The sequence below is a fragment of the Aulostomus chinensis genome, chromosome 1 (genome assembly GCF_037954235.1).
Source record: "Aulostomus chinensis isolate RoL2024-O1b breed Wild chromosome 1, RoL_Achi_v1.0, whole genome shotgun sequence".
NCBI classification, from domain to species: domain Eukaryota; kingdom Metazoa; phylum Chordata; class Actinopteri; order Syngnathiformes; family Aulostomidae; genus Aulostomus; species Aulostomus chinensis.
The window spans coordinates 57,747,861-57,770,127 of NC_141320.1; the positions used below are offsets into that span (position 1 = coordinate 57,747,861).

General features: G+C 44.0%; 1 protein-coding gene across 2 annotated transcripts; it reads left to right on the top strand.

Annotated features, from left to right (window-relative positions):
• The first annotated feature begins 6,525 nt into the window (after positions 1-6,525).
• Positions 6,526-21,266, top strand: LOC147272406 (double-stranded RNA-specific editase 1-like). Of its 2 annotated transcripts, none has more exons than XM_086212352.1 (10): positions 6,526-7,537; positions 15,033-15,076; positions 17,314-18,191; positions 18,347-18,461; positions 18,738-18,906; positions 19,142-19,296; positions 19,400-19,568; positions 19,723-19,904; positions 20,090-20,268; positions 20,379-21,266. In XM_086212352.1, exons 2-10 carry the CDS (start codon positions 15,073-15,075, stop codon positions 20,547-20,549), a joined length of 2,022 nt encoding a protein of 673 aa, XP_086068478.1. In that variant the 5' UTR covers positions 6,526-7,537; positions 15,033-15,072; the 3' UTR covers positions 20,550-21,266. The 2 variants fall into 2 exon arrangements, with proteins under 2 accessions (XP_086068478.1, XP_086068558.1); XM_086212432.1 differs by having other exon boundaries at positions 19,789-19,904.
• Positions 21,267-22,267: the final 1,001 nt, after the last annotated feature.

Below are 22,267 nucleotides of genomic sequence, written 5' to 3' on the forward strand. Positions count from 1 at the left end.
ATGAGACGACACTGTAAAGCGCTTTGAGCGCCGCGAAGGTAGAAAAGCGCTGGATGAAGTTGAGTCCATTTAACGGGCCTGATGTGCCGCGTGTTATTTATCTACCATCCAGCTCTGTCCGCACTGGTGCCTCTTGTCTCCTCACCCAGTGAGCTCCTTTTGCCGCCATCCTGCACCCATCCTTCATGTAATTAGTTCAGTTGCTGTTAAGTTAACCATTCTGATGCTGGCAATCTTTTATTTAGAAAAAGTAGTTGTTCAGTAATTTATCACCAGAATTACATTTTGCCACATATAACCTGCTTGTTCAGGGAAAGCGCACAGTTGTCAGTGTTGACAGGGACACGAAGAACCTGTAAATTAAGAGAAATGAACTAACTGATTCTTTTGGAAGAGTCATGCATGGAAACTTGCCTCACAAAGCTTGACGAAGAAAATTCTATTGATTAACACATCTCTGTCGTATCAAACCACACACTTTGTGTAGTTAATTTCAGCTAAATGTACCATAGTACACTTGGACGTGTTTCTCTGCGTCTTTTTTTTTTATGGGTTAACGGAAAATTTGGTCATTTTCATCAAAAATCATGTAAAATCCATGGAAATTTTTCAGTAAGATGAGTATGAACCCTTCGATGAGATATTTGATAAAATAGTAAAATGGCTAAAATTACAAGAAGTACATCGATATGATTCAGCCTTAAGCGTACAACTAATGCAGTGAAAACTAGAAATTTAAAAAAAAGGCTTGTTTGAAAAGTGTTTGATGTGTGAGTTGTGATAATGCCATAGGCAGAGAAATCATCTTGAATCCTTGGAAGAAAAAAAAAAAAAAAGCCTTGAATTTTATGAGCTCATCAGCACCATGTATGTAACAGTATATGTGTGACAATCTAAAGTCTGAGAAACTTTTGCTATGATTAGATTGGAGGTAAGAAAAACCTAATCAATACAAGGTCCAGCGCCACAGTCGCGAGCCATTAGGGTGCATTAATAATGAATAGTATGGGAAGAGCACAGTGTCAAATTAAAAGTAATCTGAGCTGCTTGTTAGCGGCCCTCAACATATATACAGAGCAGTCAGTTTTTGTTTGCTGTCAGAAAAGAGAATGACCCAAAGTAAACGCATGGCACGTAGGGAGGGAGACCAGGCTAGGACATGAATCGTCCATCTGCTCGTAGGGATCAAAAACGTGGAAGCCAGTGATGAAATAATCAAACCACGTTTCCGCTCAGTCCTGATGGAAATGATGCTGTAAGGTTAATGTGAAGAATGTGAAACTGCAAAAGCAAACCAGCAAATATTAAAAAGCAAACTATAAGTAGTAGAGTACACTTCCATCAACATCTGAACATTTTAGCATCATAAACACAATTATTTACCTCAAATCTATTTGCAATATTACGTTATTAAATGGGGCGGCACGGTGGTGCAGTGGTCGGCACTGTCGCCTCACAGCAAGAAGGTTCCGGGTTCGAGTCCCGGCTCGAGCACGGGGTCTTTCTGTGTGGAGTCTGCATGTTCTCCCCGTGCCTGCGTGGGTTCTCCAACTTCCTGAAGGCTGCTGGGATGGGCTCCACGCTGATGCCACTTAAAGGGATAGTTCACCCAAAAATGAAAATCCAGTTATCATCTCCTCACCCTCGTGCAAATGCAAAGTCACTGGTGGAGTTCCATGTGAAAATGGTGTTGCTGATATCATATATGGCATTCGTCAAAATGTTCTCGCACGTGGTGCGTGTGGTGTTCAATAAACGACACAAGTTAATACTTGAGAGGAACAAGTAAAGGCCATCATTTAGAAGGTGTCAGAAGTGAAAGGGAGGAAGGAGATTAACAATGGCAAAGTTCAATCCCCCCGACGACCTTCTCCTCTGATGAGCACGGCGAGTGGCTAGATTGGACGCCACCAAACCTGACAAGGAAGAGATCCCTGTGGATGGGGGGTAAGGGGGACGATGTCTACGGGTCGTTTGCTTTCACTGGCAATGACATTGAGACGGACAGGCAGTCTGAGGAGCTTTGCAAGTCAGCGTGCAAGGAGAGGGAGCATGGTACATTAAGTATCATGTACCTCTTACCTCTTGAAATTAAAATTGACACAGGGGCAGATGTGGGTATCATTCAGGAGGAGGACTTCCACTAACTCGTCCCCAAAAGCCCTCTGGAGTCTGCTGATATTCCACTGGCCCCAGGAGGAGAGCTGCAATCCATGGGTAAGATCCACAGTACGATCTGTGACATGTAAAGAAAAGACCAAACCACTCAAGGCCTTCATCGTCCAAGGGAAATACCCCTACTAAGCAGGCCGCTATCAGCAAAAATGATGTCATTGCAAGAGTGACACAGCCAGAGGACTGGTGTGCACCCACTGTCCCAGTTTTGAGGAAGAGCACAGGTGAACCCCGCATATGTGTCAACCTTAAGAGGCCGAACATGGCTGAGAGAACAGTACACCCTGTCCACCACTGAGAAAATCACAGCAAAGCTATGTGGGGCCACCATCTTCTTCACTGGACGCTGCCAGTGGCTTCTCTCAAATACCTCTGCAGCCTGACAGCTGTAAAGCTCAACACCATTATGACACCATTTGGCCATTTTCTCTTCAAGGAGCTACCATTCGGTATAACAGGTGCACCACAGATCTTCTGATGGAAGGTGACAGAGACTATCCAGGGGCTGGAAGGTGTCGAGGTCTTCATGGATGACATCCTTGTGTATGGTGCAACTGAGAGGGCCAGATAAGGTTCTTAGGACACCTTATCAACAAATCCAGGAACCAACCTGACCCAGAAAAGTGGAAACTAATTTACATTTAAAATCTGCAGCAGCTGTGCAGGAGCTTATGATAATTCTGGAATCTGGGATTGTGAACCGCCTTAGAAGATTCATCCCCAGTCTATCAATAGTAGGACAGCCCCTGTATGAGTTCCATCCATCCATTGTCTTCCGCTTATTCCTGTTAAGGGTTGCGGGGGGTGGGGTGGAGCCTATCCCAGCAGCCTTTGGTTGAAAGGCGGGGTTCACCCTGGACAGGTCACCAGTCCATCACAGGACCAACACATAGAGACGAACAACCATTCACACTCACAGTCACACCTACAGTCAATTTAGAGTATCAATCAGCCTCGTCCCCTCTTGATGTCTTTGGACTGTGGAGGAAGCTGGAGTACCAGAGAGAACCCACACAGGAACAGGGAGAACATGCAGACTCACCCAGAAAGATCCTGTGATGGAGCCAGGACTCAAACTTGGAACCTTCTTGCTGTGAGGTGACAGTGCTGACCACTGCACCACCGTGCAGCCTGTATGAGTTCCTGAGAAAAACAAAACAAAAAAACAACAACATATGGACATGAAGTCGGGTACAGGCAGCCTTTGAACACGTTAAGGAGCTGTTAACAACCGGGCCAGTACTAGTCTCCTATGACATGAACGAACCAACTGCTGTATCAGCTGACACAAGCAGTCATGGACTGGGGGCTACTTCAACTCCATGGGGAGCAGTGGAAACCTGTCACACATCTCAAACACAGAAAGAAGCTCTGGTGTTCGTATTAGAAAATGACAGATACCTTAATGGACTGGAGCAGCTCAAGTTAGTCAGCGACCACAAGCCTCATGCCCCTCAACAGTTACAGCCTGGACAACATTACTCTATGGTACCAGAGGCTCCTTGTGAGGCTCAAAGTTTCAACCCAGTAGAAGAATATGCTCCTAGATGCCTTGTCATACATGTATGTTCAAGTGAAATCTGAGCTGTCAAACACAAAGGCCTTATCCTAAGAGTAAGCAGGATTGTCATGCCAAGGTCAATGAGAGGGGAAAGCCTGAATAAAAAACATGATGTGCTCCGGGGCCAGAGAGTATGCACAGAGCAAGCGCGTGAGCCTCACTGTAGTGGGCTGGACTCGGTGGAAACATACAAACTCGTGACATCATGTCAGGTGTGCTGTCGATTTAGGAGAACTCAACAAAAGGAACCTCTCATTTCCACACTATTTACAGAATGGCCCTGAAAAATAATCGCAATGGACCTATGTGAGCACAAATGGCAAAATCATCTCAGATTCATATTCCGGATTCATAAAACCATGCTCCTGCCTTCAACAGTAGGTGGACAATTATCTAAAAGCTGAAAGCAGTCCAGAATTCCTGCATAATACACAATTGTATACAACACTGCTGACACTTCTCTTACCTTCTCAATACATAAACCACTTGATCTCCAAGCTCCCCCAGTTATATGCCTCCCCTGATGCTTAACTGAGGCATGGTGGTATTGACTGACCCATGGTGGAAACCCTCTGGAGGCCGACGGCGAAGCAGGAACCCCTCTGGAGGCCGAAAGCGGGGGCAATGTGATGATGAGCTGCAGCGGCGTCGTCCACCCAATAGGAACAGGACTCTTATGAAGTGTTGGCCACAGCGGCTTGGTGTGCCCAGTGGGAACGGGACCAGTCCGAGGAGTTGGCTTTGGCCCGGCCAGAACAGGTACATTGCGTGGGAAGGCTGCACTGGTTTCGTCCACCCAGCCAAAACAGGAACTAGGGTAGGCTACAGCAGTTTCATCTGCCCAGCCAAAGTGGGTACAGTCTCTAGGGAAAACTGCAGCAATTGTGTCTGCTCAGCCAGAACAGGCAGAGTGTCTGGGGAAGGCTGCGGCAGGTTCATTCCGGAACAGGACCAGTCAGTGGTGTTGGCTGCAGCCCAGCCTGTTCCAGCACGGATCAGCTCCTTAGACTAAGCACAAATAGGAACAGATATAAATTCTCTTCTGTTCTATATGTAATCAGCACAATTAACGCCCACAATTCTTGAGGTTCTTTTTTGGCACTGTGAATTCTGAATGACTGCTTTAATGGATGACCATTTCTCACTGACAGACATTTTTTAGAATCAACCTTGAATGGTATTTCCGCTTTTAATCTTCATAAGGATTCCTTCAATCAAGTTCAGTTGTGTTGAGGAAGTCCTTTGTCCCTGGTTTATTGTGGGTTATTGTTTTTTTTTTTAATATACAGCCAACTGCAAATCAAAATTCCCCGAGAGGGACGATGAAAGCCCTGAACTGAACTGCCTCTCTGGGTCAGGTGTTCCGTAATTGTCTTCCACATTTGTCAGAGATGTGTTGGAGCTGGAGGGGAGTGGGTATGGAGAGAAAGGTCACCTTTGTGTGTTTGGCCCTCTGCTGCGAACAGCTCTCGTGACGCGTCTCAAGTATTTTTGTTCTTTCTCTGTGCGTCTATCTGATCTACTCTGCTCCTCTTGAAATCGTCAACACTTTGCTGTGTTGCACTATTTCAGCCGATCTTAACCCGTTTTCCACTGTATATATTTTCCACATCAAGCTTGGTGATTAATTGTTTCATGCAGGTTGACTTCATTGCATCGTGACAGCAGGCGAGTATTTAGATAGAAATTGTAGCTGTAATGATGCTGTTGGCGGTCGGACATCATCATGTGCCTCTTAGCGCAGAGCGCTTGGCAATTGAGCAGTAAATTGGTTGCAAGGCATCGTCTCACTGCTGCCTTCCAACCCCGGCACAAAGTTAGACACCGTGGATCTGACGGTCTAATGAAGAAACTGCCTCATCTTTTCAGATTCACAGATCTTAATGAGATTTTAATATGTAATCTGTATTCTCCTGGATCATTTTCCGCGTTAGATGAACCGATTGTCCATACACATTTCCCAGCCACTGCCATTCGTTGTGCTAAGCTAACGGTCTGTAGCTCCCTATTGCAGCACAGAAGAGGGAAGGGTATCTATCGTCCTGTCCGGCTCGAGGGAGGACAGACGATATACGCGTTTCTTTAAAAGTTGGTAAAACATAAAATATATGATTTTGTAAATTATGAATGAACTAGTGTTACAAAGTGGCATTAATCACAGGAAGAATTTCATTACAGATTACAGATTTGGTAGTGTCTGTCACAGTGCCTGACATCTAGCACACGTCCCTCAGGACTTTGTTTTCCCTACTATCAGGAATTTTCCAGTAATTGTTTGATTTACGGATCCGTCAGTGTATCATAACCTTCTGAATATAACTAATCTCACACTCAACTCTTTTGATTTTGTTGGAGATGATGAACCTAAATCCCTTTTCCAAACTCATTTTTTGAACTGCAGCAGGGTTTAATCCCTCCATAACCCATCTAAAGATCTGATTCATGTTCATTCTTTTTTCCATTGCCCCTTCATAGCTGAACAACCAGTCAGTGAGGTGGAAAGTGAAAATAGAAGGGGATAAAAAGCTTTGGTAGATAATCATGCAATTATCCCATACAGAGAGAAATTAAATCTAATAAAAGAAATTTACTGCAGATTGTTAAAATGTGATTTCCAGGCACAATTACAACTCTTTTGGTGTGAAATGTCTTCTAACTGAGCTCATGAAGATTTATTATTCCGATGATCAATCTTGGGTTTTCATCTCCATGCTAATAGCGGACTCACAGATATTCAAAGGTCAAAGGAGATTAGTGCAGCTCTGATTCGAACGTCCGCCACAGCACAACTGGATCCCTTTGTGTTCCCAAACCATGCTTACATGGAAAGTTTAAGCTATGAATTTGTAATAAGTTTCAAAAATAGGAAGGAATGTTAATAGATGGTAGTGGTTCCGAACGTTAAAGAGAGCTGCTGCTGTTTTGGCTCATATATTTTTAAATGCTCTGAATAGTAATACAGAAACATTAAAATATAAAACATAAAAAAGAAGGAAACATCGGCAAATAATGTTGGGATATGTGCCCGTTACTGCTGGGAGATAAAAAAACAAAAAAAACAAAGTAAAATGAAGAAATAAAGAATATTCACTGTAACTGTCCACAACATGGGGAGGGGAAAGGAGGAATTTAAAGTCCCAGATGTGTGAAACCACAACAGACTTTTTACCAGAAGAAAGACACGCACTCCAAAACCATTATGACCAAAATTTTCAAAAACACAGTAGCATTTTCTCATGGAGAAAACACACACAAGTCATGCAAGAGAATCATCAATCAGGTCATAGAGTTTTTATACTGTTCAGCTAATATGTTTAACAATACAGGACTGCTAACGTGGTTTGTTTGCTTCCATTTTTATGATTTATGTTGGAAAAATTACGATTTTTGAATGAGACGTTTTAATAAATGATAAGGTTCTGATTCGTTTTGGAGAAAGTTTAGGTAAAAAAAAAAAAAAAAAGAGTCAAAACTCATCATTATCATTTGGAAGGAAATATACAGGTACATTATAAAGAATATAGCTAACATAATACTTATGTAATAGAGTATTTCTACTCACACTACTGATTATATCCTGTGTCTGGGAGATTGTTGGGGTCACTCAGGCCTCTGGAGGACTGACTCGGATGGACCCTCCTCCTAGAGGATGATGATGAGTTTAGGTGTCCGGGGTTTTTCCGGCCAGTGATGCCGCGCCGCCTGCACCTCCGGAGCTGAGTGCAAGCTGAGCCCGCCTCACACCTGCTGACCGGACCGGTCTTCAGCGGGGGACGCCGGCACCTCTCCCCGGAGCTCACCGTAAGTCAGCAGCCCATTATTACATATCGTATATAGAAATTCCATTTTCCAGTAATGTTGTCAGATATAACTTTGGTCCTTATTACTGTAAACGCACAATACTAGAACCACAAATATATGAGTACAGCAAAGTGCAGTACCTTTAAAAATAAACTCAAGAAAAGAACCAAACACTGAAACTAATAGACTTTCTGCTGCAGTGTGTCGACAAATTGATGTGTCGGCTCAAATGAGTCAGTGTTTGAATCAATGTATTATTTGTGTGTGTTGCCGGTAATTAAACGTCATTTATGTTTATTCGACGAAGTGTGGCGTCATTGTCTGTTACAAGGACGTTTATACGGTTGAATATAGTTAAACTCACACATTTGTAACATGTATTTGTCACGTAGATGTCTGAATATTAACCTGAAGACAAATACTTTATCTTAAAAACTTGTTTTAATCAAAGCAAACGCTGTTTATGATAGTTTAAATGAAAAGGGTGTAAATTTACAGGGAAAAGTTGAGATTTGCTGTAGAAGAAAGACTGTTTTAATCTGATTTTTTTTTTTTTAAAACAACCTTTTGGAACGTTTTAGCAATAGAAAATTTTAGTTCAATGTAACATCTCCATTAAATAATAAATAAATATAATGCATCAGAAAAACACTTTAATAAAAAGCTACTCATTAAATATGACTGTAAAAGGTAGAAGGATGTAGTTCGAGAAAAACTGTTTTTCTTGTACTTTTTTCAAAAATCCGATTGTATTTTTTAAATTTTTTATTTTTCAAACATCACATTTGACAATTTGCAGACAATCTCACAGCCCCAGTTGGGGTGCGACCGTTAGCTCGTTAGCTGTAACGTTTCGTTCATTTTATCCAAATTCCTTTTTAACCCCATCACGTTGTTGCGCAGAGGTCAAGTTGTGCTGTTTAATTTGATACGACTCACGTCGCAGTGATGAATATTTCAAGAGCACCCGAGTTAGTATTTATTTATTGAGTCGATTATTTCGATGTAGCAGATGGAGCCACAGGTAAATACAGAGACGTGTCCCTGAGCCCACATTGGGCCAAGTTTCCCCCCCCCAAAGGGTAAAGTAAACAATAAAAAGTAGAACTGCAAGTCTTTGTGTAACATCATCAAAAATGTGTTTTCTTAATCTAAACTAGGTCTCATTTCAGGATTTCATGTGTTAAGACGTAGTAATTTTGTTGTTGTCTGTTTGGTTCCTGAACACTGTTCTCAATTAAATATGTAATGAAAAAGCCTGAGACAGCTGCAAAATAAAAATAAGCCATGAGCAGATTTTTAAAATATTTTGTCAAGTTTTTAAAATTCTTGATTTGCTACTAAGCAACACTGTAATGATGGTAGAACTCGTAGCTCTGGTTTCTCCATTTGTGGACGCTAAGTAAGTGTCTGCTAAAGGAGTTTGAACCAATTCCCATCTTTCTCTGCTCCCAGATATCAGACCTCCGCGGAGGAGAGAATTAGCAGCTCAGGCTAATTCCAGTTTTTAGACCAGTTGCTTTTTTCAAATCATTTTCTCTGTTGTGCAGACGGATTCACGAAGACGGGGAGTAAAATAGGGAGGGGATGGATAAATCGTTGCAGATGCTTTACAATACAAAAACTCAATTTGTGCTCTTCTCTTGCTTTGCTTCAGTATTTTAAGGTTGAAAACGTAATCCTGTAATCTCTGCAATTAAATATCGGCCGTCGCCGCTTTAGCAAGCATGCTAGAATCTAGTGTCCCAATTTTATTTAAAAGCAGTTCCACTTTTCTATATTCTTAGCGATGACCTTATTGCAATGTAAGCTTTTTCTGAGCTTTGAGGGAACTGGGACGTTCCACGCAGCTGTCGGTTGCTCCATATAGAGGATGACAACTCCGACTGCTTTTACACCTCAAAACCGGGAAAAATAACCCACAAATACACAGTGGAATCCCAAATGTATCAGGAAGAACAATCCACTTGAGGGAAAAATGAACGTGACGGTCAAAAAAAATATACTGAAATGAACAATAAAGTTAGATTTCTACAACGTGTACGGCAATTTGTACATCATGCTGGGGACTCACAAATGTGTCTTCTAACACTGAAGTATTTGAATACCTGTGAACCTGTAAAAGTACACACATCACAACCTGAATTATTGTTTTATTTTTGTTTTTTTGTTTTTAGTTTTGAGATCTTCTTGGATCTCTGGATTTTCTGGGATTTGTCCTCATGTCTTGTCTGTTAGAACATACACAGTACATTTATCAATGATAGATCATTGAAGGCAAGTAAATATACAGTTTACCCCAAATCACAAAATCCCAGTTGAAAATTATTAATGAAAATTTAAAAAACAAACAAACACGCTCAATGAAGCATTTTAAATGTTGAAAAGGTGAGAAAAGGTTCCAAATGCCATTCAAACTAGAGGGCTACGTCACAAGTTTTGCATTCCCAGAGTTCCATCCAAACCTTGCATAAATGGTACAATTTAGATTAAATATTCAAGTGTTCACAACTATATACTATAAAAAGTAGGTGTGGTGGGTGTTTTCCCTTTTTGTTATGCAGCTCCATTTATGCTGAAAGAGTTTCTGTCCACAATGAGATGGAGAACCACATAACAACTCTTGTATTTTCAGGGAGATAAGTGCGCAGTTATGCAAAGAGATATTCCATGCTGAATATGAGCATTGGGACTCGGCGAGAGCAGTCGCACTCCTCCTCACTCCTCCTCTTCTTTTCTGTCTGACTGTCATTCTTTGTGTCAACTTCTATCCAACGCAGCTGTGAGCTCTCCACCTAAAACTAAACATGGAATTGATCAGCTGGTCTCTCAACGCTAGTGACACCATATTTTCGACAAGGAAATCAGGATCGGAGGAACCTGCCTGTCTGCTTGGAACCGACGCTGCGGGCTACGTCCTCGATTCCTGGGGGAGTTGGCGTGCCGCGTGCTTGACGCCACTCTCCGTGGAGGACGTGGAGGACCTCTACGTATTTGGATTCATGGTTGTGGGGCTTCTCCTCCTCGGACTTGGAGGTGCCCTCACATACCGCAAAATTGGCAAGACAACGGCTGCCACCAGACCTGGATCTCCACAATTGACCGTCATTTACAACGCAATTACTGAGGTTGGCAGAGCGGGGCAACAACAGACTCTTGAACTGAAACGCAAGATGGAAACCATCTCGGAGCAGTTGGCCGCTTTGCGAAGAGGAGAGTGATGTTGAAGACCAGGAAAATTTAACTTTACATTTTGGATTGGACTGAAGAGAGAGAGAGTGTCATGGGAGCAGAACGGGGTCGTGTCTCCAAACACAACTTGACCATCACTGCAGGTTGTCACAGGGTCGTGGCAGCTATACTGTGTTGTGCTTTGAGGAGCGATTTGGTCAAAAATAATAATAATCAGTCATTATGAATATAATTATTGATTATTAAATAAAATTACTAATTAATATTAGATATTGATAAATCGGGGCACCAACCTGATTAGTTCAGGGAAACTAAAATGTTGACCAAATTTGGAAAAATGTAAGTCTCAAACAGAGTTTAGCCACTAAACAGTCAATATTCAGTAATATCAACTTAATAGGGACAACTCTGATCTTGGTAGGGTGAGGTCCAAGCGCTGGCCATTACTTGGACACGTGACCACAGTTTTGTACACAAAGGACAGTGCGACTTCTCTCTTATAATAAAAAGGGTTTATTAAACACAATGCATCAATCAATCAGCAACACGTTGATATAATGGTTCAGTCTAACCAAAGGATACAAAGCGATAACGTGTGTGTGTTAGTGTACCAAAGAGAGAAGGGGGGGAACCTGGTTGCCCAGCAACCAGTCAGCGTTAGCAGCGGAGGCTAACAGCTGAGGCTGGCTAGTTAGCAGCGTAGGGTGTGGAACCAAAACGAAAGTAACAAGATCACAGACAATCAGTGATGCTAATGCCGTGGCGGAAATGCAGATAGTTATTGTCTGGTGTAGCACCAGGAGGAGGGCGTTAGCACAAAGTGAGGCTACAGGCCAATACAATGTACAGTTCTGTAGTCTTAGCACGTGTGCTAGCGGGCGGCGTCTGGGCTAAAACAGAGGGTAATAATGCCCGGGGGTGGTTACTCCCGAGATATAACGCGTGGAGTGGAGTTTCAGTAGTTACAGCATAATGCCGTAGCGTAGCATAGCATCTGCTGTTCATAGGACTTCCGTCTCAAAACAGTACATTTGTAGACACTATATGAACACAAAATAAGCTGTTTCTCTGCCCAGAAAATGCTTAGTTAGGGGAATCCTTACTTGGTCCGGTGGGGCGGTAAGGGATTCAACCTCCGCTGGTCCGGTGTGCGGGTCCAGCTTGGGTCGGAGGGGAGCAGAAACAGCGGCGGGCAGCCTGCATGGATCTGCTGCAGTCGACTGGTGGAGGGGTGAACAAGCTTGGCTGAGCTTTCGTTCACCCAGCATCCAATTCACGCGGGTAGCGTGGCTCAACGGCGTCTTGTCTGGATATGTGTGTGTGTGGGGGGGGGGGGGGGTGTCCGACTGCGGAGTTCTCGCCGTCCAGTACACTGCCAGGCCAAGATGAGAAGACAGCAAGCCTTTCTTGGTCCTGTACCTTTATTTGGTCAGATTGGTGATGTCACTTCCCGTGGGCCGTGCTGGCTCTCAGCCAATGGTGGTGCAGCATGCGAACTTCCGGTCAAGCGGGGCGCGGATTTTGGGCGGTGGGGTCAATGGCCAGAGATGATCCCCCTTTTTACGACCCTTTGTTTGAGATCGTGTGGTGACTCTTACTGCAGGCTTCTGAAAGGCGTGTTGGGCCTCAAAGGCCGAAAGTCCTTTCTTCAGATGCATTAATCGTCAAATCTCTGAATTAATCTCTCCTCCTGGTTGTGTTGGCCCAACAACTGGATGCACGGGAATGGTATTTCACGCCTGCTAAGAAGGAGATTTATCAGGGCTACGTTTTTGGCTGTGGCAAACGGGGAAGGTGTAGCAATGGACTCTTTAGTGACTCAAGACAAGAGACAAGAAGAGGCTGTGGCCCAGAGCAAAGGGTAGAGCCAAGCAGTGCAGATCCGAGACTGTACTCAAGCAAAGGTCTCCCATTCCTTGGGCGCTTCATGATGCAATGCTTGGTACGGACATCAGATACAAACAGACTTTAATTTCACCATTCCACCAAAGTTCTGAGTGAGTCCACTCAGTGAATAACAGCCTCCAAATGCCCTTCATCATGAGCTCAGTGATCAGAACTTGTCAGGATGTTTTTACTGGCCTGTTGGAAATTCTCCCTAATTTTGGCATTGAAGCGCCTACACTACACAATACTGACGCTTTATAAGCTGCTAAAAACCAAGGTTTTCATGCCAGTTGATGTGGGAGATGCCTTCCTTCAGTGCAAATTGTATTAGGAGGAGCCTCATGACAATCTTGGATACCCGTGGCCTGAAAAGATGGTTAAAACTCAATTTTTTCAATGTCAGCTGCCCAGAGTTCTATCAACAGAAAACAACATGAGCTGCTGGAGGGACTTGAGTAGGTGGAGTCTTGAGAAAACAATATTCTGGTCATTGGCTGCGGTGATGCTAAGCTGCTAGCTCTGCTCAATGTCAGGAACCTCTAGTTGAAAGTTATAGCGGTGTGCTTTCATGGCCATGTTCATTTAGCAGGTCTCAAAGGGTGACCCAGAGATGGTTACTGCTGTGTGGGATGTGCCCATGCCTTCAAACACAAGGGTGTTAAGAGGTTCATTGGATTCATTGTGTATCTGGCAACATTTCTGCCACGTTTCTCAGAAGTATGTGACCTCTGGGGAGACTGACCGACAGAGATGCAGTGTGGCACTGGTTGCTGAGGCATGATGTGGCTATTAAAGAGATAAAAGGAGTTACTCACATGTCACCAGTGTTGCGATCTTGTGAAGTGTCAAAGCCCATCAGTGTACAGACTTGACCAGTATGGTATGGGTTCAAATCTGATGCAGGAGGGACAGCCGGTTGCTAAATGGGAATTAACCTCTCCTCTCTTAATGCTAACAGGGGGGGTGGAGTCTTCCATTGGCTTTCAATAGTCTTGCTGCCACGTTTTTAATTAGTTGACTTAAGTTAATGTTACATCTTTTCATAGTAGGGTAACTGGTGTAAGGAAAGCTTGGTCTTCAGGTTAATGCTGGTACAATGTGTGATTCATTTTGTAGAGGTTCTCTGATTTTGGATTCATTTCTATATTTTATTCTGTATCATTTTGGTGGGCAAGTAGGGAATGAGTAATCTCAAGCATGTGTTGCATCACCTTCACTTTATCTTAAATATGATAAGAAAAGGAATTTGGAATTATCACATAGGGGTCTTCAGGAATGGACTGGACCCTTGACTGTAGGTGGACAGGGTCACCTTCTTACTGGACAGGTGCCCCTTGCACCATTTTTCCGCCCCCATAGTCATTGACAGTCTACAATGAAATGACTATCACAATTATGTTCCATCGTCACTCACTCTGAGTGAGATTTGAATAGAAATTGTGTTGTATGGACATACAGAATATGAAATCATGATGATGCTACCTACACTGGTTGCACTGGGAATTTGGAGAGTAGAGGGGAAAGTTCATGTGTGAAAGCATGTGTCTTCCTGTGCAGGATTTAATGTGTGTGTAAAGCTGCCTCCATGAAGACAGACATTTTCCAATACAGTAAGAGACAGCCGGTCAAATGGCCTCAAAATTCAACAACACTCTGGGGACTTGTTCTTTGGACTGACTGTACAGATTAAAGCTCCAAGAATGAAGAAACCAGTAAAGAATGAACCAGAGGAACAGATAATGAGACCTTTATTCTGAAGGACATCAGCTCAACACAGTTAAAGCTTTAACTGTACAATGAACACTATTCAAATATTCATCCATCCATCCATCCATTTTCTTCTGCTTACCCTGTTAAGGGTCGCGGGGGGGACTGAAGCCTATCCCAGGGGCTTTCGGGCAAGAGGGTTCACCCTGGACAAGTCGCCAGTCCAACGCAGGGCCACTGTTCAATTTATTAATATAAAAATAACATGCAATACAAACAATGTTTTTCTGAGTGTGCCAGCAATGTCTAAGTCACAATTAAAATTATGCAATTTCTATAGCAATTTTTAAATGATGGAACGATTCATGATAATTATTATTACAATAATGAGTCCATTTACTTCAAAATGTAAATTTTAGTTTAGACTAGCCCATCAGCAGCACTTGCGGGACATACACTTATGTTCAGATACACGCCACCCCTAAATTTGTTCTTCTCCTACAAAAACTACAAAATGGTCTTTACAGTTTTCCAGCTTTACAATCTATTAATGAATTGCAATACTTGTGATTTGAGTCACTAATGGAAATTCAGACTATAAGTCATAACAAAGATTCAAAAATGAACACAGTTGGCAAGGGAACTTAATGATAATGATCGTGTAAAACTTACCGGCAGTTATGATGTCATATTTGGGTGTTTCCTCCAGGTCCAGTGGGAACTGGGAGCCTTCTGACGGATCTTCAAGCATGAGTAAGTCCATTTATATATTACAGGTTGCTTATTGGTCCAATCAGGTTGAAGTCAGCATGGGATTGACTGCAGTCCAGTGGGAATTTATTTTTAAAAGAGCTCTTTGTTTGTAATTGTAGCCAGAGAAAAGACAAAAATTATATAGAAAATAAAAATAAAGAATTATTTTAAAATAATCACACTTTACCATATTGAATCATGTTTCCTTTGGAAATTCCATAAAATCTGAAACTGCTGAATAATAAGTTGTTCATAGTTTATCCCTCCACTGAGACGTTAATTCCAACTCTCTCAGTTTCTGTATCAACCATATTGACGCTGGACCAACATCATAGCTGGACCTTCAACTGATTTGCCCCAAAGCCAAATTATATGAAGTTACATCAGCTTTGTTAACAGGACCTGTTGATTTGTGTTCCCAAAAGACAGAAGTTCCTCCTGGAGACATATTTAACAGACGATCTGTCTCGTGTTATACACTGGTATCGATCTAATTATAACTGACGCTCAAAAAATGATCAAACTAGGCAACTGGGCTCAACCTCTTGCAAGTGAAGATATTTTGCCTCTCATCCAAGAAGCTTCTTCAGTTCTAAAATTCTGGTGGGAAGTATCAGGTATATAACCACCCAAGGGGGTGGTGGCAAAGAAAAAAACAAGTGGACGTCAGGCCAGAACAACAGGCTCATTAGGTGGTGATGTGAGTCGTTGGCCTCAGTTTCTTGCGCCATGCGTTTGTGCAGTTGTGGTTTTGTCTCCCCTGTACAGGTTCGAGCACTCCTCGTTACACTGGACTGCATAAACAACATTACTCTGTTTATGCCTTGGACCCTTGTCTTTAGGATGGACAAGTTCTTGCCTCAGGGCATTGCTGGGCTTAAAGTGCACGGGGATCTGATGTGTGTTAAAGATCCTTCTGAGTTTCTCTGAAACTCCTGCCACATATGGGATGACAATGCTCCTCTTCTTCTGGGCTTCATCTTTCTTATCCTTCCTGGGCTTCTTGGCAGTTTTAATGAAAGTCCAGTTCAGATAACCACAATTTTGGAGAGCTGAGTGGATGTGGTTGTGTTCCCTTCATCTGTTTTGGAAGGGATTTTTGTGCTCTGTGTTTGAGAGTTCGGATGACCCCTAATTTGATACTGATCCGTTTGGGTGGGTTTCCTGTAGACCCCAATGTTAAGTTCCCCATTGTTTTCAACGTGTACCGCACAGTCTAGAAAACCCAAACAGTTGTCTTTGACATTGTCCCTCGTGAATGTGATGTTCTTGTCCACTGAGTTAAGGTGTTCAGTGAAAGGCTCCACTTCACTTTTCCTGATAGTGACCCAGGTGTCGTCTGTTAAACCCAGCAACACCCTGAGCCAAGAACTTGTCCATCCTAAAGACAAGGGTCCAAGGCATAAACAGAGTAATGTTGTTTATGCAGTCCAGTGTAATGAGAAGTCCTCGGACCTGTACATAGGGGAGACAAAACAACAACTGCACAAACGCATGGCGCAACACAGGAGGGCCACAACCACAGGCCAACACTCAGCAGTCCACCTCCACCTCAAGGAGAAGGGGCACTCCTTTGAAGACCACAAGGTACGCGTTCTAGCCAGAGAGGACAGATAACCATCATCTCTGAAAGAGGGGTGAAAGAAGCCATTCATGTCAAACTAGAACGTCCATCTTTGAACAGAGGAGAGGGCCTCAGACACCACTTGTCACCCACCTACAATGCCGTCCTTAGATCCCTCCCCAGGAGGTGCAGCCAGCTTTCACGCCTTCATTCAGGTGACCTGAATGACCCTCCTAAGAGGGCTGGGAGGGGTAACGACCCGAAATTCAGGCCAAGGACTCACATCACCACCTAATGAGCCTGTTGTTCTGGCCTGACGACCACTTGTTTTTTTCTCTGCCACCACCCCCTTGGGTGGTTATATACCTGATACTTCCCACCAGAATTTTAGAACTGAAGAAGCTTCTTGGATGAGAGGCAAAACATCTTCACTTAAAAGAGGTTGAGCCCAGTTGCCTAGTTTGATCATTTTTTGAGGATTACGATGACCTGGAAAACTGAGAATATTCACAAATACATTATAACTGACTGCCACTGTTCTAATTCCAGTCTCACCTTATAAGAGAATGATTAAGAAACACACATCAGTTGCAAAGACATAAAGAGTCTACATGTTACATTTACCAGATCCTGCAGCGAACACATTGCAAGTTACTCTTTCTGGGCACTGCAGGTTCTTCCAGCACAGATGTCAAGGAAAATCGGAACTGGTACAACCTTGTCTCCAAAAAGAGGAGTGCAACTGAGGATGCTCCACTACCAAAGAGGGTTGCTGGGGGTCGGAGGAAACGTACCTTAGAGGAGGGCCATAAACATTCTGTTTACAGGCCTAAAAAGCATAAGAAAGAGTCTGGACCTAAGAATGCCCTGATGCAGCTGAACGAGATCAAGCCGGGACTGCAGTACACACTGCTCTCTCAAACCGGGCCGGTCCATGCACCTGTCTTTGAGATGACTGTGGAGGTCAACGGGCAGCTCTTCAAGGGCTCAGGTCCGACCAAGAAGAAGGCCAAGCTGGACACAGCAGAGAAAGCTCTACATGCCTTCCTCCAGTTCCCCAACACATCTGAAGCCCACATGTCCACGGGTCGCACTCTGTCCATTCACACTGATTTCACCTCAGATCTGATGGATTTGCCCAACATGCTGTTTGCCTTTGAGACTCCTCCCCCGGGAGGGATTGCTCCTAACAGTAATTGTTCCTTCAGCCCACTTGGAACAGAACATCCATTTCTACCCTCCCCAGTCCCACACCTCTTCCAGGCCCCTTTACCTCCAGCAAGTGGAAAGAACCCTGTCATGATCCTCAATGAATTGCGTATGGGTCTCAAGTATGACTTTGTGTCCGAGAGTGGCGAGAACCATGCTAAGAACTTTGTAGTATCAGTGACTGTGGATGGTCAGAATTTCCAGGGTTCTGGACGGAATAAGAGGTTGGCCAAAGCCCGGGCAGCCCAAGCTGCTCTATGCTCTCTTTATAACATGCAGCTGGAACAGGCACCGTCCCAACAGCCTATACCCAGAGAGGGTCTGCAGCTGCACCTGCCACAGGTAAGGAAGATACTTACCTTACTTTGTCCTTTACTTTAAACCTATTTCTTTTAATTGTTGATGCAGCTGTTTAAATTGCTCCCACAGGTGAATAGAAGACATGTCCCAGCTCCGGAAAATGCTTCTGTCTCATTGCGATTCTTTTGCCTCATCAGCTCCTGGCCGATACTGTCGCTCGTCTGATAGTTGACAAGTTCGGACAACTGACAGAAAACTTCACGTCCCCACACGCTCGAAGGAAAGTTTTGGCAGGTGTTGTCATGACAACGGGTATTGCTGCCTTTTTTTGTCATCACAATTAACAATGAATAGCTGAGCTTCTTCTTATTATCTTGATTGTGAGCACTAAGCTGGTCTAGTCTAGTATACCGTATGGATGAGGCTGAGGCATAAGGCCCTGGCTAATTAAATGAGATACTCCAGTAGTACATTTATTTTCTTTGCATGTGTATGGAGAGGGAACAGATTTAAGAAATAAAGCCTGACCCTATTTTTCAGTTAGCTTGGAAACAGGAGGACAATCTCCATCACTGTCATATGTTTCAGGAGAAGAGGTGAAAGAGGCTCAGGTCATCTGCGTGTCCACCGGGACCAAGTGCATCAATGGTGAATACATGAGTGACAGGGGTCTGGCCCTCAATGACTGCCATGCTGAGATTGTGGCTCGGCGGTCCCTCATCAGGTACCTGTACTCCCAGCTGGAGCATTTGCTCAGGTGAGTCACTGCAGCAGCCGTGAAAATACATCTTGTGTCTTTTACCTGAAGAACCTGATTATGGCAACATTTGTTAGCTCCAGGAATTAGGCACCAGTCACTCTACACATTTGTAACATATTTCTTATTTGAGGAACATATCGCGCACATTTGTGAGTCTTAGTCTGTTGTCCAGAGTGGAGACTAAATGTGCTTACTGACTTAGATTGATGATGTCTTGCCACTTGTCCTCTAGTAACAACGACGAGGAGCACCAACAATCCATCTTCAGCAGGTGTGATGACCAACAAGGCTTCAGGCTGAAGGAAAAGATCCAGTTTCACTTGTACATAAGCACCTCTCCCTGTGGGGACGCTCGCATCTTTTCACCTCATGAGGCTGGCGTTGAGGGTGAGCCTACGGCGCCGTAGGTCTGACTACTACATTGAAAAGTATTTAAACATGAATCTTTAGTACGTTTGTGTGTAGGTCCTTAAGAATATTTTCTCATCAGATCAGGGGGACAGACATCCAAACAGAAAGGCCCGCGGGCAACTCCGGACTAAAATCGAGTCTGGGGAAGGAACCATCCCAGTGAACTCCAGTGAAGCTGTTCAGACCTGGGACGGGGTTCTCCAGGGTGAGAGGCTGCTCACCATGTCCTGCAGTGACAAGATCGCCAGGTTTGGGTTCCTTTCTCTGGCTGCAGAACGCAGAACAGAATTCCTAAAGTTCTAATCCCACCCATTCATGTAAGCGCTGACAGTACGAGTTCATGAACTGACATTACCCAGAATCTGGTTTGAGTACATGGCTCAGAGTCTGTGTTCTGTGCAGGTGGAACGTGGTGGGATTTCAGGGTTCTTTAATGAGCTACTTCACCCAGCCCATCTACTTCTCTAGCATCATCCTGGGCAGCCTCTACCATGCTGACCACCTCTCCAGAGCCATGTACCAGAGGATTACTGACATGGAGAACCTGCCTCCCTCTTTCACCTTGAACCGACCCCTGCTCAGCGGTGAGTACACCATGATGCAGAGTGGTGCTCAGCTTCAGCGTAGACTTGATTCGATTATAAAAACACTTACTTGAAGTCTCGTATGTGATGCTGCTTGAACCCCTGCTGATCATTATTCTCTATATTAGCAGTATATGATGTATATATACAAGCATCTCAATCGCAGGTTTATCTGCGAACTGCAGGAATAAGTAATGCTGAAGCTCGTCAGCCAGGAAAAGCTCCCAACTTCAGCGTGAACTGGATGGTGGGAGACCAAAGCCTGGAGGTGATCAATGCCACCACAGGGAAGGATGATATGGGTAGGCCATCCCGTCTCTGCAAACACGCACTCTACAGCCGCTGGATACGCCTGCACAGCCAGGTAACATGCTGCCACGCTGAGAAAAATAGAACCGCTGCCCCAAATAAAATGAAAATATTGACTATTTTCCTTAATGTTTGTGAACAAGCCTTCCTCTCCATGTCCCGTAGCTCTCGTCCAGTTTGCGGATCAGAACCATCAGACCCATCAGTTACCAAGCAGCCAAGCAGGGTGCGGGGGAGTATCACAGCGCTAAGCAGGCCCTGCTGAGAGCCTTCTACAGAGCAGGGTTGGGCGCTTGGGTGAAGAAACCTGCTGAACACGACCAGTTCACTTTATAGCTCGCGCATGCAACTCCCTCCCATTTCAAATTATAAACACCAGTTTATTAAGTCAGTAATGGAAGATTATGAAAAAGACAAATGAAACAGAGAAACTTTGGGAAAAGAAAATTGTCATTTAATTTTCTAGCTGAATTTTACAACTGTGATTGTTGTTGTCTCTGTTCCCAAAGCTTCATTTATATGCATTTATAAATTTATTATTTTGTCTTCATCCATACTAGCGATGAGTTTTGTCCCTGATCCGTTGCAGGTGTGCCCCGTGCATATTCTCACAAAATATTTTCTAGTTTTAAGGTCATAAAACATCTTTGAATTTATTTATTTTTTTAATACAGCTGAGTGGAACTGAATTGTGTTTGGGAGTAAGTGAGCAATTTTATTTGTATCGCCCGTTTTCACAAACAGTTTGTCTCAAAGGGCTTAAGTAAAGGATGTACAGTAACACCAACAACCTCAACATTGCTAAGAAGTGCAATCCTTGAGCTTCAAAACAAACATTTCCGTTAACCACAGACAGAAGTGTAAAATTATTATTCTAAAATTCACAGAAAGAGAAAAAAGTTAGCTGCTTATAAACCAGCAACCTGTTTCCTGTCGCTGTCCATGTTGACGCTTCACTGTTCAAAGGTGTTTGTGGAGTACGTTTTTGTCTCATCTTTATCTTCTTCTGCAGCACATAAATCACCCTAAACTGACTTGTATCCATCATTTGAATATCCCTTATGTAAAATTGTAATTTCTGTAAATTCTACCTTTCAAATACATTTTTAGTTGTCTTGATTCTTTTGCAAATTTGTCTGGATTTAACCAGTCTCCGGGGGAGAAGTTGCCGAGGTAGTGAAAACAACTTTGCGGTGGCAGAGCTCCAGGGGTGGATGAGATCTGCTCTGGGTGTCTCAAGGCTCTGGATGTTGTGGGGCTGTCTTGATAGATATATCTCTGCAACATTACGTGGACATCAGGGGCAGTGCCTTTGGAGTGGCAGACCGGGGTGGTGGTCCCCATCTTTAAGAAAAGGGACCACCCACCACTCCTCAGCCTCCCTGGAAAGGTCTACTCCAGGGTACTGGAGAGGGGGGGGGGGTCAGGATGATAGTCAAACCTCAGATCGAGGAGGAGCAATGTGGTTTTTCATTCCGGCCGTGGATCGGCTCTTCACCCTCGCAAGGGTGCTGGAGGGGGCAGGGGAGTTTGCCCAACCAGTCCACATGTGTTTGTGGATTTGGAGAAAGCTTATGACCGTGTTCCCAGGAGCACCCTGTGGGGGGCACTCCAGGAGTATGGGGTGGATGGCCCCTTACAAAGGGCCGTTAAGTCTTTCTACTCAAGGAGTGAGAGTCTGGTCTGTGTTGCTGGTAGTAAGTCGGACTTGTTCCCAGTGAGGGTTGGACTCAGCCAAGGCTGCCCTTTGTCACCCGTTCTGTTCATAACCTTTATGGACAGAATTTCTAGGTGCAGCCAGGTGGTGGAGGGGGTCGAGTTTGATGGTGGGAGGGTGTCATCTCTGCTTTTTTCGGATGATGGGGTCCTCTTAGTTCCATCTAGGCACGACCTCCGACACTTGCTGGGACAGTTCACAGCTGAATGTGAAGTGGCTGGGATGAGAATCAGCACCTCCAAGTCTGAGGCTGTGGTCCTCAGCTGGAAAAGGGTGGCCTGCCCACTCCAGGTCAGGGGGGAGGTCCTGCCTCAGGTAAAGGAGTTTAAGTATCGCG

Excerpts from the sequence above, each read along its gene's own strand:
- LOC147272406 (XM_086212352.1), top strand. Across the intron at positions 19,297-19,399 it reads TCATGAGGCTGGCGTTGAGG|ATCAGGGGGACAGACATCCA; the intron begins GTGAGCCTACGG and ends TTTTCTCATCAG. Across the intron at positions 20,269-20,378 it reads GGATACGCCTGCACAGCCAG|CTCTCGTCCAGTTTGCGGAT; the intron begins GTAACATGCTGC and ends CATGTCCCGTAG.